Raw genomic sequence first — 15,185 nt, 5'->3', positions numbered from 1 at the left:
CTGCGTCATCTTACCTCAGGTCTGCGTCATCCTACTTCACGTCTGCCTCATCCTACATCACGCCTCGACAAGTGAGCTATTCTTCGCTATCATTGCTGTAACTCTGTCAACACAATAGATCAGGCTTGCCACTGAGCTGTACTTCACTTACTTCTGTCACCTTACGGGCGGTCGGGTAGCCTAGTGGTTAAAGCGTTTGCTCTTCACGCCGAGGACCCGGGTTCGACTTCCGAAATGGGTACAATGCATGAAGCTCATTTCTGGTGTCCCCCGCCGTGATATTGCTGGAATAATGGTGAAAGCGGCGCAAAACAATAATCACTCACTCGCTCATTCACTCACTCATTAGAGCATCCCGGCCAGCGAGCATTTCTTTACTTTTTTCTGTTACCATTCCTACACAATAGTCGCCCCGTAGAGCTAAGATCCGTACAACCCAAATATTCAAAAATGCATCCAGTATGCCAAAGTCAAGATACATGGTATTCTCATATATATCTCTTTAAATGTGAGGTGAGGTGAAATGGGGTTTAACGTCGCGTCCAAGATTATTGCACTTATATAGAGACATGTACGTGTGTGTGTTTGTGCGGCTGCTTGTACTAGTCCGAACTGATGCCGATTTATAGTGCTACACTGAGATACCATGCTGCAGTTTAACATGAATACCCCACTCAGACACAGTATACTGACTCCGAGCCGACCAGTCCTTGTTTTAGCCCCTTAATGCCGAGCGCAGACAGGGTAACAACAAGTACCATCTTTTAACGTCTTTTGGTATGACGCGGCCGGGGATCGAACCCCGGACCTTCCGCTCTCCGAGCAGACGCTCTACCATTAGACCACGGAGGCTGTCATATCTCTTTAAAATGAATGCATAGCAAAGGTATATCAGGTGTTGCGTAATTTAGTTTAAAAACAAAACAAAAACAAAAACAAACAACGTTATGAAGCAAACAAAGTGGGCAACTGTATTCACTGGGTTAACACCACAATTAAGGTGGGCTTCGGTAATTAATTTATTTTCCGAATGGAGTGAACGATACAAAGGATGTTAATTGTCCTTACTTCTTTTTATATAGAATTACATTTACATTCACAATTACATGTTATGTACACGGGGCGATATAAATTTAGTCTACGCTTTAGCTATGTTTATACTTACAGAGTTGCGCCCCTTAGTCGAATCAGGATCAGTTAATCATTGCTTCCTATCTCAAATTTTCCATAATAATTATTCTTGGTATCTTGTTTGGTTGGCATTTTAGAAGTTGGCAGTAAATAAGAAAATATACATCTTTATATATACTAACTAGACTGTTTTATTGCACACGGCGACGTTTCGAAGTAGATTCTTACACCGTTATCAAGCTGTACAGGCGTGACTACACCAAGTGAAGAGAGGTTTATATACATGATGTGTTGTGATGCACATCAGATTAACATTAACAATAACAGGTAATGGAATGAGTGAGTGAGTGAGTTGGGTTTAACGTCGCTTTTAACAGTATTCCAGTTATATCGCGACGTGTCAGCTTAATGTGGGAGGAAGTGGTGCAGGTCTCAGACGTCTACCACTTCGGTGAAACCCAAGAGCACGGGTATGGTGCAGACAAACCTAGAAACATAATCGGGGCGAACCGGGATTCGAACCCACAACCAGAGGTTTCTGGCGTGCCCAAGGGACGCAACTCTGCACAGGGAATCGCGGAGCCTCAGGCGACTGGGCCATCCGTGCCCCCAACAGGGTATGGACAACAAGTAGCATAACAATAACAGATAATTGGATGATGCACAGCAATAATAACAAATAACACAGATATAAGAACCAGATAAGCATAAAAAGGTTGTAGTGTTGGATACTAATTAGGTTGGTTGGTTTGTTGTTTAACGCCGCACTCGGCAATATTCCAGCTAAATGACGGGGTCTGTAAATAATCGGGTCTTGACTAGATGATATAGTGATTAATATCATGAGCATCGATCCACGCAATTGGGACCGATGACATGCATCAACCAAGTCAGCGAGCCTGACCACCCGATCCCTCTTATGACAAGCATACGCATTTTACGAGGATACTTATTAGGACAAAGTATGTTACTTGCTATATCTCCAAAGGGAAAACTGGTGTCATGCCCTTGCCATCTGTTGATCACATTGTTTGTGATGGCGAATTTTTCTACGGCTTCTGTGAGTTTTCCTTTTGTGAAGTCCTGATGTTTGGTAGAGAGGATGATTTGGACTTTGTCAAACTGTATTTGATGGCTGGGGGACTGTTGCTGGTGATCTGAGAGGGCTAATTTGGTGTCTGCTTTGGCTGTAGGAGGTTTACCTTCATTACACTTACACGCCTTCATATAACAGAAATACTGCCAAAAGCAGCGAAAACGCAAACTTTCTCATTCACGTACTGAAGCAGCCCCACCCCCATATCAACGCGCTGAAGAAGAACCAACAGCAGTAGACTATTAACCGTTATATTGGTTAACTAATTCTCGTTTTTCTTCCCATGAAATTTAAGCCGGACACGACCTCGTCATGCCACATGGTATAAAAGTCTATACGCTTAAAATGTTTGGGAATGTCACTCTTCGACGTTGAAACGACCTTGCAAATTGGTTTCATATGAAAATTGAACTGACGTTGACACTGAGAGTTTTATGTTTTTCGATATCATTAAACTTACACGCCTTCATATAACAGAAATACTGCACAAAGCAGCGAAAACGCAAACTTTCTCATTCACGTACTGAAGCAGCCCCACCCCCATATCAACGCGCTGAAGAAGAACCAACAGCAGTAGACTATTAACCATTATATCGGTTAACTAATTCTCGTTTTTCTTCCCATGAAATTTAAAGCCGGACACGACCTCGTCATGCCACATGGTATAAAAGTCTATACGTTTAAAATGTTTGGGAATGTCACTCTTCGACGTTGAAACAACCTTGCAAATTGGTTTCATATGAAAATTGAACTGACGTTGACACTGAGAGTTTTATGTTTTTCGATATTATTAAACTTACACGCCTTCATATAACAGAAATACTGCCCAAAGCAGCGAAAACGCAAACTTTCTCATGCACGTACTGAAGCAACTCCACCCCCATATCAGCGTACTGAAGAAGAACCAACTATTAACCGACTAATAGACTACTATTAACCGTTATATCGGTTAACTAATTCTCGTTTTTCTTCCCATGAAATTTAAAGCCGGACACGACCTCGTCATGCCACATGGTATAAATGTCTGCACGTTTTATATGTTTGGGAATGTTTTAACGTGCATAGTATTACATGAGGTGAGGATTGTATGTTGTTTAGGAAACCGAAAAAAGTGAGTTGATTGTATTCATTATTGCCGAGGCCTTCACTCGGAGGCCACGAGCTTCTAATCTCAATAAACGCCCATCTCTCAATACACTCCATACCAACTAGAGGGGCGTTCTCACTTAGCCGACATGTCTTGTTCTCAACTATAAATCTCCAGACCTAGAAATCAGAGAGCAATGGGGATCAAGTCTATAGTTTGTTCCAGGCTAGACTGGCCTTCAAATAGTGAGTGTAATTATCTACTAGGGCCGGGACGAGTCCCAATTTACTACCCGGGTACCCGTCCCCCTATTACCCTACCCTGCCCGGGTACCCATTGTAGGTCTCAGGGGATGTCTCAAAATGTCCGATTGGGAATATTGCTGATTCCGGAGGTTTTCAGATTAACATGGCCACTATATCTGATTCACTATCAATAACGCTGCTTTTAAGATTTACATGGCCACTATATCTGATTCACTATCAATAACGCTGCTTTTAAGATTAACATGGCCACTATATCTGATTCACTATCAATAACGCTGCTTTTAAGATTAACATGGCCACTAGATTGGATTAATAACTCTGCTTTTAAGATTAACATGGCCACTATATCTGATTCACTATCAATAACGCTGCTTTTAAGATTAACATGGCCACTAGATTGGATTAATAACTCTGCTTTTAAGATTAACATGGCCACTATATCTGATTCACCATAAATAACGCTGCTTTTAAGATTAACATGGCCACTATATCTGATTCACTATCAATAACGCTGCTTTTAAGATTAACATGGCCACTATATCCCATTCACTATAAATAACGCTGCTTTTAAGATTAACATGGCCACTATATCTGATTCACTATCAATAACGCTGCTTTTAAGATTAACATGGCCACTATATCTGATTCACTATCAATAACGCTGCTTTTAAGATTATCATGGCCACTAGATTGGATTAATAACTCTGCTTTTAAGATTAACATTGCCACTATATATGATTCACTACTAATAGCTCTGCTTTTAAGATAAACATTGCCACTATATCTGATTAACTATCTATAACGCTGCTTTTAAGATTAACATGGCCACTATATCTGATTCACTATCAATAACGCTGCTTTTAAGATTAACAATTCCACTATATCTGATTCACTAGGTATCAATAACGCTGCTTTTAAGATTAACATTGCCATTATATCTGATTCACTGTATTTATCTACTAGGGCTGGGACGAGTCCAAATTTACTACCCGGGTACCCGTCCCCCTATTAGCCTACCCTGCCCGGGTACCCATTGTAGGTCTCAGGGGATGTCTCAAAATGTCCGATTGGGAATATTGCTGATTCCGGAGGTTTTCAGATTAACATGGCCACTATATCTGATTCACTATCAATAACGCTGCTTTTAAGATTTACATGGCCACTATATATGATTTACTACTAATATCTCTGCTTTTAAGATTAACATGGCCACTACATCGGTTTCTCTGTCAATATGACGCTAAGTTTATTTTGCCTTTTACGCCGTGTGGAATCTGTTTCAGTGGATAACCAAGACTGGCTATTCTCTGGCGTTGACATATTCTATTTTCTTGAACTGGGTCAGTGATTCTGTTGGTGTACTGGAGTCCCCGAGTTCGTCATAATCTCACTAGCATCTATACATTATGCTGAGTTAACTACAAAAGAAATGTTTGAGCCGAGACTTTAAAACTGCCACCCACTGGCATCGAACATATTTCTTAAATTTTAGTTTTTAGTCTGGCTCAGGATGTTTTGTTTGTTTTTTGTTTTTTTGTTTAATGTCGCACTCAGCAATATTCCAGCTATATGACGGCGGTCTGTAAACAATCGAGTCTGGACCAGACAATCCAGTGATTGATATCATGAGCATCGATCCACGCAATTGGGATCGATGACATGCATCAACCAACTCGGCGAGCCTGACCACCCGATCCCGTTAGTCGACTCTTACAACAAGCATAGTCGCCTTTTACGGCAAGTATGGGTTGCTGAAGACCTTTTGAAAACTATGCAAAACCATTTATTCCCACTACTTATGGAACAATTTATCGTCAAGGCAGGTTCCAAAGGATTAAAAACGAATTATTAAAACAATTGATAAGTATGCACAATTGTCATGTCACCATTTTGACTTGGACAAATCTATCACTCTCGACTAGGATGAAGTGACCAAAAGTGCGATAGAAACATCTCTGAAGACCCTTCTTGTTGCTGTGGTTCGATATGCAACCACACTGCTCATTATTTCTTCATATGTCCAAATTATAGTACCATAAGATCATATTCATACTTCTATACCATGGGATATACTCTAAAGACTGTACCTCATGATAAAACGTTAACCAAACAATCTTGGCATATGTTCATGATTACATTAAACAAAAAGAACCAATTATCATTTAACAGTTTATGTGGCTTATTACTCACACCCCACACAATTCCATCATAGCAACTGGTATTATATACAAGTTGTTGCTACCTTGATTGTATTTATTTGATTGTATGTATTACTGGAGAGGTATAATAATAATAATAATAATAATAATGATGATGATGATGATGATGATGATATTAATTTTACGGAAATTAAATATCGTTAAGCCATAAAGATTAATAAAGTTGTAAAAATTCAGTTTAAGAAGACCTTTCAAATTGAAAACGTATTTTTCATTTGTGCAATGTACTTACAAAATTGTAGTGCTAGGATCAATATTGTTCAGAGAAGTGGAATTTGAACATGTTTTCGATATTATTATATTTCTTCAAAGGACGGAAATTGCATGTATTATTGTGGCTCACAATCTCTGTATACGATGAAATCATTTTTTATAGCTAACTTGTCTAGCGATTGATGCTATCATGTGGTTATGTTTCAGCAATGAATCATTTGCCTCAAACAAATAAGGAATAAAAGACTTTCATGAAATGATTTTTGAAGTCCCCAAATAAGGTTGGGATGCACGTTTTACATGTAAAAATTGTTCAAAACTGACCTGTCTACATCACCCCCCGAACCCCCGGGTTAGAACCATGCTTGCTCGTAAAAGGGGACTATGCTTGTCGGAAGAGGCGACTAACGGGATCGGGTGGTCAGGCTCGGTCACTTGGTTGATGCGTGTCATTGTATCCCAATTGTGAAGACTGATGCTCGTGATGTCAATCACTGGATTGTCTGGTCCAGATATTGCTGAGTGCGGCGTTAAACAAACATACAAACAAACATATTTACCAGTTAAATCTACAGTAGAGCTTGACAATGTTTCAAAAGCATTGTATCCAAGTGATCCAGTATCCGCTTCATTTGCACCCAATGAGGTGTCATGGAGATGGTATCTGCTGATTGGTTATTAAAAATGACAATTTTATCAAACAAACTCAATGAGGTAGGTACAAAGTGTGAAGCCCATTTCTGGTGTCCCCCGCCGTGATATTGCTGGAATATTATTAAAAGCGGCGTAAAACCATACTCACTCACTCACTCACTCAGTGAGGTCACTGTGTAATATAATGACGTCACAGATCTCTGCGGGAGACAAGTAAACCCCCTGCATCTTCAAAAAATGTGTTGAGAAAGGAAATGGGGACAAAAAGAAAAATCCACTTGGAACTCATAATCACGGCGCAACCCACATCCACGTGTGTCACATCCTTGCTAAAAAAGATAAAACGAAGCAAAACGATAATAGTGTGTCGGCGGATTTGCATCAAGGTTGCAGTATTTTTCAACCGTTTCATGGATTTCAGTGCACAATCGCTACCATATATTTGGGCCCCAGGGCTCAAATCTATTTGCGTTTATACCGTGTTCCACTGACCTCGATAATCTGTTGTAATAGGCCCTACTATCTGTTTGAATGAAAAACGTTGAATGTGTTTCAAAAGAAGGCGTATTGGTATCTTGCTTCAGGATAAGAACCGAATGCTATTACGATGTGAACGAAAAGAAACACTATCGGATTTGACAGCAGTCGGTAGCGGAATACGTGCACAGCCGCTATGTGAAACTCGGTCAAATTCAGCGGAATAATTTCGGCTGTATCCGTCAAAAGCCGATCGTAGTCAATTGACAAAACCTTGTCCAGAAAAAAACCACAGCGTGCGAGAAACGACGGCGACAAACAAACACTAGTAAGCGACAATCGAAGGAATTTCTTTTGGTAAGACTCGAAGTCTTGACTATAATGCTTAAAATCCATGGCATTGAGCAACCAGTCAGTATTCATATGCATCGGAATTTGGTATTCAAAGTGGGAGACGTGTGTTCTTGTATCGGTGATCGCAAATAAATGGGCAGTAGTAAGATATGGTCTCTGAACACCCTGAAGATGTCTGACATCTCGCCCATCCTCCCACCAGATCCGAGCAATATTGGCTCTGTGTGGTAGCCCAAAACAGACATATCGTGATCTGGTAATGGTATCTGATTTAATATCACAGCTTAAGTCACAATGAACCACACACCAAGTGTCTACTGATGGCATTGATTGACTGGATGTTTTATTAGTCCTGTTTACATAAACAATTGTTGGGCAATTGCTACACCCAGCTCTATAATGTAAACAATGAATGTAATTATTTGTGGAGCCTTAAACTAGATCTATCATTGATAAGCTAAACGACTCCCATCAAAATACATCGATAGTGCATACAAAATACACTTTTGCTGAAGGTGAATAATCTGTATAGAAGGGGAATTATTATTAACGTTTAAAACTTCTTAATTAGAATTACATTCTCTGGAGACAGGCGTTGATTAAAACACTTCCACGTTTCTCATCTCACTTCTGTCAGCTATGTTTCGCGCTCTATAACAACAGTAAGTTTTGCATTCGTCACCACTCGCCCCTTTCCGTAACTTGCAAGAAGACTCTTCCCCCTATCGATGAATGTTATGTACGAAAATACGACAAACCAATCAGAATGCTCGTATGACTTCAAGTTCTTCGTCAAAGAATCTCCCAGGAATAAGTTTTGATTTTACAAATGTCTTGAAAGAATCTCCCTGGAATAAGTTTTGATTTTACAAATGTCTTGCATCTAAACATATATCCAAGACACAGTTAAATGTGCTCAATCATTCTGTATAATTCCGCATGTCCCGATGTGCTTTAAATTGCATCTGAAATATATATAATATATGTGGAAATATATGTGAACCATTACGCAACGAGTTGACAATTGTTTTAGGTATGCCCAATGGCGCTAAAACGGAACCCGGTCGCAGAAACGAACATGAGAGGGGAACTTGAGTTGGTCAAGAATGTAAGTTTTGGAGTAGATCGGCGAAATGCGGAATTTAACGGATATGACCAAATGTTTTCGGTTGCGGCCGTGCGGTAATTCCAATGTGAGCCGCTTTTACCAAGATAGTTACTGCATTTGTATCACATCTGAAACTATTCATTTGCACTTGGTAGCTGTACACACGATATTGCCTACATTAATTATGATAATGCATCTTTTTATTCAAATTCTGTAAATCTTGAAATTAACGCGAGCGTGAATTAAATGCGAACAATGGAGTGGTCTTTGTTCGCATTAATGAAACTTCGCATTTATGTCTCCAAATGACTATCAACAATAAGACGGCATCACTGCACACTTTGGAAAGCGGAAATACCAACTTGAAAATATACACAAACACGGTTTATTGAGCAGCAGTTGTAAAAAGTTATTGATTTTGATTCGCAATTTTGGCTTGATATCAGCAGTCGTATCAATTTCAAGATTTACAGTAAATGTCTGTCCAGAGGCCCGACTGCGAATCGGGTTCAGCGGTGGAAATGTGTAACCTGAGTATGTGTGTGATCGTACTCGATGTCGCGGATGGTTGTTCATGATATTGACCATTGTATTGTGTGTCAAAACCCAATTATATGCGCAGAGATACCATGCCGCAGTTCAACATGGATACCCAAATCAGTATACGGAGTCCGAGTCGTCCATATCTTGTTTTCCCCTTAATACCGAACGCAAGGCAGGGTAACAACAAGTACCATATTTTAACGTCCTTTTGTATGACGCGGCCGGTGATGGAACCAACGACCTCCCGCTCTCCGGGCAGACGCTATATCCACTAGACCACGGAGGCTGATCTTATCAGACAAAGGAGTCCGAGATGTTAAGACCTTGTTGTTGGTGTCGTAGGCGATGCCGGTGAAGGAGTAATTGGGGTCGTTGGAAGTGGGTGTCTTGTTCATGACCATTAGTCGGTGGAGTCTGATGGCACTGATGTAAGCACCCAGTGAGTATGTGACGTTAACAGTTTCGTTGCACACACTTTGGAGATGCCTTGAAGAGACAGATCGCGTTTGGGGAAACAGGTGTTTTTGTCAAACCGGCCTTATCTATCTTCTCTGTCCTGTGGATCTGTCAGAGTCGTCTCCTCATACTGGCGCTCGTAAATGCGGCATCGATCATAGTGTGACACAAACAGACGTGTGGGGACGTATCCAGTGACATGACCTTGGGCAAATGTAAAGGCACATGGACAGGTGACTTCTTCGGCAATGAGTGAGTGAGTGAGTGAGCATCGATCCACGTAATTGGGATACGATGACATGCATCAACCAAGTCAGCGAGTCTGACCACCCTATCCCGTGAGTCGCCTTTTACGGCAAGCATGGGTTGCTGAGGACCTATTCTGACCCGGATCTTCACGGGTCCATTAATGCATGTAGGAATATTCAAGGAATTCATACTGTCATTAACGACCATTCGTTTATTCAGTATCTTCTCGTTTTTGATTTAATAAAACCATGTATAATGATAATGCACTGATCGACAGCCCTATACCAGGCTAAACGTGTTGCAGGCCGGCTCCAGAGAAGGGGGTCGTTGTTCCGGGAAGGTGAGTGAGTATGGTTTTACGCCGATTTTAGCAATATTCCAGCACTATCACGACACCAGAAATGGGCTTCACACATTGTACCCATGTCGGGAATCGGACCCGGGTTTTCGGCGTGACGAGCGAAGGCTTTAACCACTAGGGTTCCCGACCACCCCTCAATGACATCGCTTGGGCATGGGTGCAAGCACAGGCAGCTGATTGGAGACAATAACATCACGTGGGCACAGGTACAAACACAGCGCAATGACATCACATGGTTACCGGTACAAACACAGCCGATTCATTGAGCAATGACATCACTTTGGTACTGGGGCAAGCATAGGCGATTCATTGAGCAATGACATCACATGGGTGTTGGTGCAAGCACAGGAGATTCATTGAGCAATGACATCACTTGGGTGTTGGTGCAAGCACAGGCGATTCATTGAGCAATGACATCACATGGGTGCTAGTGCAAGCATAGGCGATTCATTGAGCAATGACATCACATGGGTGTTGGTGCAAGCACAGCCGATTCATTGAGCAATGACATCACATGGGTACTGTGGCAAGCATAGGCGATTCATTGAGCAATGACATCACATGGGTACTGGGGCATGCATAGGCGATTTATTGAGCATTGACATCACTTGGGTACTGGGGCAAGCACAGCCGATTCATTGAGCAATGACATCACTTGGGTATCGGTGCAAGCACAGCCGATTTATTGAGCATTGACATCACTTGGGTACTGGGGCAAGCACAGACGATTCATTGAGCAATGACATCACATGGGTACTGGTGCACACACAGCCGATTCATTGAGCAATGACATCACTTGGGCACAGGTGCAATTACATAATTTGGTCACAGAATACAGTGACCTCGCATACCATGTCTTCGTTCTATTATTTTGAGTACCCTGGGCCCATTCACTACCATAGCTTCGTCCAGTGCTGGGGGCACGAAATGTCCAGTCGTCTTATCTTATCTTGTCCCTGTTCGCCCGGATTATGTTTCAAGGTTTGTCAGCACCATACCCGTGCTCGTGGGTTTCCCCAAAGTGGTATTCGTCTGTGACCTGCATCACTTCGGGGTTTCCTCCCGCATTAAGCTGACACACCGCGATGTTACTGGAATACTGTTCAAAATAGCGTTAAACCCAACTCACTCACTGATCGTTCAATACTATAGCTTCGACAAAAAATAAAATAAAATAACTGTGTGCTGGACACGCTGAAAATGTAAAAAAATAATCTTCTCCTGTCCAAGAATTGTGTTTTTGAAGCACAACCGAAACCAAATTCTGTTTCTTACAAAAATCAAAGTCCCTTAATCGATATCTTGCTTACCGTGTCATTACTCACGTGATGTTTTCTGCTAGCCAAAAATGAATGCTCGGACGTTACCATTTTTCATCCACAAACCAGTAAAAAAGGTCTGTGTCTACCAAGCTTCAAAGACGACCTAACTTACATAGTGAGTGAGTGAGTGAGTTAAAATTTAACGTCGCATCGGCATTATTTCAGCCATATAGCGACGAGACCAAGGTAATATATATACAATTAAGTTATTTATGCAATGACATATTTAAAAACAATTTATGAACCATTTGAGCATTACAATATCATTAATACAGTTTAAAAAACAGGCTATAGGCCACCAGTAACCAAAGCTAGGCCACCTCGCTGGGGATCATGGGGAATTACAGTACCTCGGCTTCCTGCATGATACCCCAGCAGGATTTACGTCATCACTTCAGCCACTGGTGGTTGTGCACAATACTAGCCAATATTAAAAAATACTCATCAATGATTTGGCTTAAAACACTGGTTGATGATAGTTACATCAATTACTATAGGATTACGTGTCACACAGGGGGGCAATATTTTTACGCTACGTTAACGTCCTGCACAGAGCCTTTAATAATGTCAGTTGCTAATAGCATCACACCAAATTTAAAAACAAGCATTTCATTATTCACATACATATTTAAAATTTATTATACAGACCAATTTCTTTCAAGTAATTTATGATGAGATGCCCGCTGATACGGGAAAAAAGATCTTTTAGATTTACACTTTGATAATGTGAATCCCTTGCGATTGCAAAGTCAACACAGTCAAGCAATATATGCTTGACAGTGAACCTTTCATCACAAGGGATACACTTAGGAGGTTCGTCCTCATCTGTCTTAAGCAGATATTCGTGTGATAATCCATGATAAATATCGTTTAAATTTGAGGATGGTCTCTATAGTATGACAGAAGGATATCCCAGGAGTGTAACAGACTGATGATCGGTGCGTCCTCGTTAATGTTCTCTAAAAAAAAAGCAACATTTTTTTCTGACATTTATTTATAAGGCGACGAGAGGTTTACAACGTTCATGTAAAAATCAACCTCAAACAAAAGAGTGCCAAATAAATCAAGCTCAACAATCTTGCACTTTCTATACATTCGTGGATAATCCTTTATTTGCATCAGACATTTCGTCCCCTACTTTGCACGAATTGTGTTTCGTCGTGATGTATTTAATGTCTCAGCGTTTCTCAGTATCCAGTGGGGGTTGGAGAAACAATTAGGACTGAGCAAAAATAAATCAATAAAAGAGAACGTTGGTAAGTGTGAGATCGAGGGGGCTTTAGCTGTAGTATCAGGGAAAGGGAAAGATGTTTTGCCGTTGGCTCTGACATTTATTGTCTATTCAGCTGAAGAGATAACGGGTCCTCACATTCATTTCTCATTGGGCTTAGGCAAGATGTCGTGAAGATCCAGGGTAGAATAGGTCTTCAGCAACCCATGCTTGCCGTACAAGGCGACTATGCTTCTCGTAAGAGTCGACTAACGGGATCGGGTGGTCAAGCTCGCTGACTTGCTTGAAGCATGTCATCGATCCCAATCGCGTAGATCGATGCACATAATATCAATCACAGGATTGTCTGGTCCAGACTCGATTATTTACAGACCGCCGTCATATAGCTGGAATATTGCTGAGTGCGGCGTAAAACAACAAACCAACCAACAGCAAGATGGTTTTTTTTGGTTTATTGATATTTGGCCCCAAATGTCAGAACGTTAGGTCGAAAAAAATTGTTAAAAAAATATTTCCAATTTCAAATATTTTTGTGTGTGAAAAAAAAGAAGTTTTGAGTTATTTCCCTTCCTTAATAGACTCATTCGTCAAAATGCGTTGTTTCGAATTTTTTAAGATACATATTTTCAACAGGTTTAATTATAGTAGTTATAATAGTTTATTTATATTGGTAACGGCAGTGTATGTGGTATAGTAGTGTACACGTGGTATTTGAACTTGTTTCTTTCTTGAAACTGTAAACATTGAAGCAAATGCTTTGATGATCGAAGTTTCGTTCTGTGAATATAAAAAAGTCCGTCCTTGATTGTATTGAGAATTATGATTAACAGTTGATAATGTTATTTGGTGGTACATTTGCTGGATTGGTTGTTTGTTTTTTTAACGCCTCACTCTGTTGAAAATATGTATCTTAAAAAATTCGAAACAACGCATTTTGACGAATGAGTCTATTAAGGAAGGGAAATAACTCAAAACTTCTTTTTTTTCACACACAAAAATATTTGAAATTGGAAATATTTTTTTAACAATTTTTTTCGACCTAACGTTCTGACATTTGGGGCCAAATATCAATAAACCAAAAAAAACCATCTTGCTGTTGGTTGGTTTGTTGTTTTACGCCGCACTCAGCAATATTCCAGCTATATGACGGCGGTCTGTAAATAACCGAGTCTGGACCAGACAATCCAGTGATTGATATTCCAGCTATATGACAGTCTGTAAATAATCGAGTCTGGACCAGACAATCCAGTGATTGCTATCATGCACATAGATCCACGCAATTGGGATACGATGACATGCATCAACCAAGTCAGCGAGTCTGACCACCCGAACCCGTTAGCCGCCTCTTTCGACGAGCATAGTCGCCTTTTACGGCAAGCATGGGCTGCTGAAGACCTATTTTACCCCGGAATCTTCACGGGTCACATATGCTGGATACAGTAAAGGGTCGCTCTTTGAACGGATTTGTTTATGGCGTGTTGTAATCCAATGCGAAAGAGGAATTGACATGTTGCAGGTTTTAGAGTCAAATCAAAATGGATGGATGGTTTGGGCTCTTTCTCGGCTAACATGCTGGCCTTGCATGTCGTATTATTTGTATAGTCAAATACTCAATTAACTAGGCAAAAGTGTGCCTAGTAAATACAAAGAAGGCTGTTATCAACTCTCTTTATTACTCAAAAGAATGAGTGAAGAGTAAGTTGGGTTTAACGCCGCTTTAAACAGTATTCCAGTTATATCACGGCGGGTCAGCTTATTGTGGGAGGAAAGCCAGAAGCGATGCAGGTCTCAGACGTTCACAACTTCGGTGAAACCCACGAGCACGGGTATAGTGCTGACAAGCCCAGAAACATAATCGGAGCGAACCGGGATTCGAACCCACAATGATAGGTTTCTGGCGTGTCAAAGGGACGCAACTCTGCACAGGGAATCGCGGGGCCTTAGTCAACCGGGCAATCCGTGGTCCCTACTCAAAGGAACCACCAACGGTGGTACATGAGGTACATTCAACACATTAATACAATACAAATTACAACAAGATGGCATATAAATGTTTTAGAAAACTTGACATTTTTTTCAGGACATGAATCTTAATATTCCTAACAAATTTCTTATATTTTGACATGTTAGGCCATTCATAATAGTCACTGATAAAAAAGAACGTTCATTCGCCAAAGCTTTACATCTGAATAAATGATTGAACTCGTCGCCATTTCTTTTGCGAATTGTACAATGTACAAAATATCTTCTCGTGAGGAATGTTCAACCAACGACCCTGAGTAAGTAATTTGTGATTGCGTGTTCTAAAATAAGGTAAGGATTTGGAAATTTTGTCTGTGAGTAAAAAATACTTTTCAAAACGTGGTGAATCTTTGATATAAGAATAGAAGAAACCTTTAGGAGAATATCGAATACCAC

The 15,185-nt window shown here is 40.6% G+C and overlaps 1 protein-coding gene across 1 annotated transcript in view; it reads left to right on the top strand.

Annotated features, from left to right (window-relative positions):
• The window catches only part of LOC139455100 (uncharacterized), a 13,091-nt gene extending 3,580 nt beyond the window's left edge, over positions 1 to 9,511 (top strand). Inside the window, exons 2-4 of the mRNA XM_071236670.1 lie at positions 1 to 71; positions 8,531 to 8,605; positions 9,491 to 9,511. The exon at positions 1 to 71 is cut by the window's left edge and continues 1,192 nt beyond it. Coding sequence (XP_071092771.1) covers positions 1 to 71; positions 8,531 to 8,605; positions 9,491 to 9,511 — 167 coding nt within the window. The remainder of the gene's footprint in view (positions 72 to 8,530; positions 8,606 to 9,490) is intronic.
• The last annotated feature ends 5,674 nt before the right edge of the window (positions 9,512 to 15,185 follow it).

This window comes from Haliotis cracherodii, unplaced genomic scaffold (genome assembly GCF_022045235.1).
Source record: "Haliotis cracherodii isolate W230 unplaced genomic scaffold, xgHalCrac1.p SCAF_11, whole genome shotgun sequence".
NCBI lineage: Eukaryota > Metazoa > Mollusca > Gastropoda > Lepetellida > Haliotidae > Haliotis > Haliotis cracherodii.
This window is presented reverse-complemented; position numbering and strand designations above follow the sequence as displayed.